A 3385-nucleotide genomic window follows, 5' to 3' on the forward strand; every position below is an offset into this window, starting at 1 on the left:
CTAATCCCAACACTTTGGGAGGCCAGGGTGGGCGGATCACTTGAGGCAAGGAGTTCAAGACCAGCCTGGCCAACATGGTGAAACCGTGTCTCTACTAAAAATACAAAAATTCAGCTGGGCATGGTGGCATGTACCTGCACTCCCAGCTACTCAGGAGGTTGAGGCAGGAGAATCGCTTGAACCTGGGAGGCAGAGGTTGCAGTGAGCTGAGATCGCACCTCTGCACTCCAGCCTGGGCAACAGAGTGAGACCCTGTCTCAAAAGGGAAAAAAAAAAAACCCTCCTTAAAACTCTGACTTCTCATTCCTTTGAGACGTAGACCATTCACAGGACTTCAGACTCAGCAGCTGCCAGCCTCACAGTCAATGGGGACGTGATGTTCTGCAGAAAAGCAGTAGATGGTCGGAAGGTAGTGAGTTATCTCCATTGATTGTTCACAGTCAGTTATGAATTGAACTCCTTGTTCTCTTCCCCCTCTTCTCACTACTCTACTTGTCTTTTGTTTTGTTTTGTTTTGTTTTTTGTGAGACAGAGTATTACTTTTGTAGCCCAGGCTGGACTGCAATGGTGCGATCTCAGCTCACCACAACCTGTGCCTCTCGGGTTCAAGCAATTCTCCTGCCTCAGCCTCCTGAGCAGCTGAGATTACAGGCATGCACCACCACGCCCTGCCAATTTTTTGTACTTTTACTTGAGATGGGGTTTCTCCATGTTGGTTAGGCAAGTCTCGAACTCCCGGCCTCGGGTGATCCACCCACCTTGGCCTCCCAAAGTGCTGGAATTACAGGTGTGAGCCACTGCGCCTGGCTGTCTAGTCTTAAAAAAAAAAAAAAAGAATGCAGTAGGGAGGGCTCAGATGAGAAATAAAGAGTGCTGGGCCAAGAGGCTTCTAGAAATTGAGTTCCCATGGAGGGCAGTACTCTGGATGTGTGGATATGCAAACAAGAGGCCTGTATTACTGGGGCTTTCTTGCTTCTGTCTGGTCAGTCGAACTGGGGCTGGAGGCATTGACAAAGCCTATAGTATGCATGGTGTAGTCCCATTTTGGACTTGGAAGGAGGAAGTGGAGCCAGTGAGATGCCCAGGAGGTTTTGCCTGTTGAGCCTGGAGAAGCTAGAAGACTGTTTAGGGATGTCTTTTACTCAAGATTTGGCCTGCATAGATGGTCTATGTTCCTAGCCTGATGGTACTGTCCTCATCCTTATGCATCAAGTGAGTGTGAGTTGTAATATCCTTGCTGTCATTTGGAGCAGGTGGGAGCCTTCTAGGCCCCATCTAGGGCCAAGTTTAGCATCAACAAGATGGAGAACTGTGTCCGCCGTAATCCCTCCCTTGGTAGTGCCTGGGTTCTGTGTCAGTGCTGCAGTACATCTACTTTGAAACCATCTTTCTGCTTTTAGGTTCCTTACTGTTTAGGAAGAGACTGGGTTTTGTTAACTCTGCAGTTTTGTTTTGTTTTGTATTTTATTTGTTTGTTTTGAGACCAAGTCTCGCTCTGTCGCCCAGGCTGGAGTGCAGTGGCACAGTCTCCGCTCACTGCAACCTCCACCTTTCAGGTTTGAGCAATTCTCGTGCCTCAGCCTCCCAAGGTGCTAGGATTACAAGCGTGAGCCACCACGCCTGGCCAACTCCGTAGTTCTTAATGTTAGTTCTTGTGTGGTAGGACATGGAGAGGTGGGAGAAGCAGATCCGAGACATTGGAAGTACAGTTCTTTTAAGCTCATCTATTTGGGAGTGCTGAGGCAAGCTCGGTTTATCAGAGGTTATCCCATCTCCCCCCATTTTGCTTTTTCAGGACTCTGCACTTGTCCAAGAGAAGAATCCAGAGAAATCAGAGCAGGTCAAATAGTTCTAAAAGCCATGGCCCAGGTATGTTGAAATTCCTTCTATCCTTAGAATAATCTGTCTTTACCCCAGATTATATGGACACTGTGTTTTTTATCCTGGAGCTTCCCTGTATCCTTTTCACAGTTCGTCCATTCCGGGAGATGAGTGATGGTGCCCAAGTCCCTCGGTGGCCCTCTCCTCTCCAGCATTGTCCACGTGTCTGTAGTCCTCTTAGCAGAGCATAGGCTGGGCGTGGTGGCACATGCCTGTAATCTCAGCACTTTGGGAGGCTGAGGCGGGCGGATCGCTTGAGGCCAGGAGTTCGAGACCAGCCTGGACAACATGGTGAAACCCCGTCTCTACTAAAAATATAAAAATTAGCCAGGCGTGGTACTGCATACCTGTAGTCCCAGCTACTCAGGAGGCTGAGGCAGGAGAATCATTTGAACCTGGGAGATGGAGGTTGTAGGGAGCCAAGATTGCCCCACTGCACTCCACCCTGGGAGACAGAACGAGACTCTGCCTAAATAAAGAAATAAATAATAAATAAATAAATACATGCTCTTAGCAGAGCACCAGTACGGTAGAAATACCTTCTCTTGAGAGAAATATGAGCGTCTCCCTTATCATAACTGTGGTTGAAGGGGGCCAAAGATGAAATAAAATAGTTTCATCTTTTCCATTGTCTTGGGTGGTTTCTTTCTTCTGTGTTTTTGCTTTGTTTCATTTTTTGAGACAGGGTCTCACTCTGTCACCCAGACTGGAGCACAGTGGTACAATCAAGGCTCACTGCAGCCTCAGCCTCCTGGGCTCAAGCCATCCTCCCACCTCAGCCTCCCAAGTAGCTAGGACCACAGCCACATGCCTCCACTCCCAGCTAACTTTTTAAGTTTTTGTAGAGACCAGGTCTCACTGTGTTGCCCAGACTGGTCTCAAACTCGGGGGCTCACGTAGTCCTTCCACCTCAGCCTCCTAGTACTGGGATTACAGGCATGAGCCATGGCACCTGGATTCTTTATTCTATTTTTAAATGTTACCCCCTCTTGAAAAAATCACAAGACATTTAATACTGTCAAAAAAAAAAAAAATATATATATATATATATAGCTGGGCACAGTGGTGGTGGATGCCTATAACCCCAGCTACTTGAGAGGCTGAAGTAGGAGAATCACTTGAACCCAGGAGGCCAAGGTTGTCATAAGCAGAGATCATGCCACTGCACTCCAGCTTGGGCGACACAGTGAGACTCTGTCTCACAAAATATATATATAGGCCGAGTGTGGTTGCTCACACCTGTAATCACAGCACTTTGGGAGGCCAAGGCGGGTGGGTCACAAGGTCAAGAGATCAAGACCATCCTGGTCAACATGGTGAAACTCCGTCTCTACTAAAAATACAGAAATTAGCTGGGTGCAGTGGCAGGTATCTGTAGTCCCAGCTACTCGGGAGGCTGAGGCAAGAGAATCGCTTGAACCTGTGAGGCGGAGGTTGCAGTGAGCTGAGATTGCACCACTGCACTCCAGCCTGGGCAACAGAGCGAGACTCCGTCTCAAAAAAA

The 3385-nt window shown here is 48.2% G+C and overlaps 1 protein-coding gene across 4 annotated transcripts in view; it reads left to right on the forward strand.

Moving 5' to 3' along the window:
- The window catches only part of ZNF565 (zinc finger protein 565), a 52433-nt gene that overhangs the window by 18443 nt on the left and 30605 nt on the right, over positions 1-3385 (forward strand). For 3 of the 4 annotated variants that reach the window (XM_011984799.1, XM_011984798.1, XM_011984800.1), the window contains one exon: positions 1796-1869. The exons of the other annotated variant lie outside the window; for it this stretch is intronic. In XM_011984799.1, the coding sequence (XP_011840189.1) occupies positions 1861-1869 (9 nt within the window). In that variant the 5' untranslated portion in view covers positions 1796-1860. The remainder of the gene's footprint in view (positions 1-1795; positions 1870-3385) is intronic. 4 annotated transcript variants of the gene reach the window in all.

The sequence above is a fragment of the Mandrillus leucophaeus genome, unplaced genomic scaffold (assembly GCF_000951045.1).
Source record: "Mandrillus leucophaeus isolate KB7577 unplaced genomic scaffold, Mleu.le_1.0 Scaffold274, whole genome shotgun sequence".
NCBI lineage: Eukaryota > Metazoa > Chordata > Mammalia > Primates > Cercopithecidae > Mandrillus > Mandrillus leucophaeus.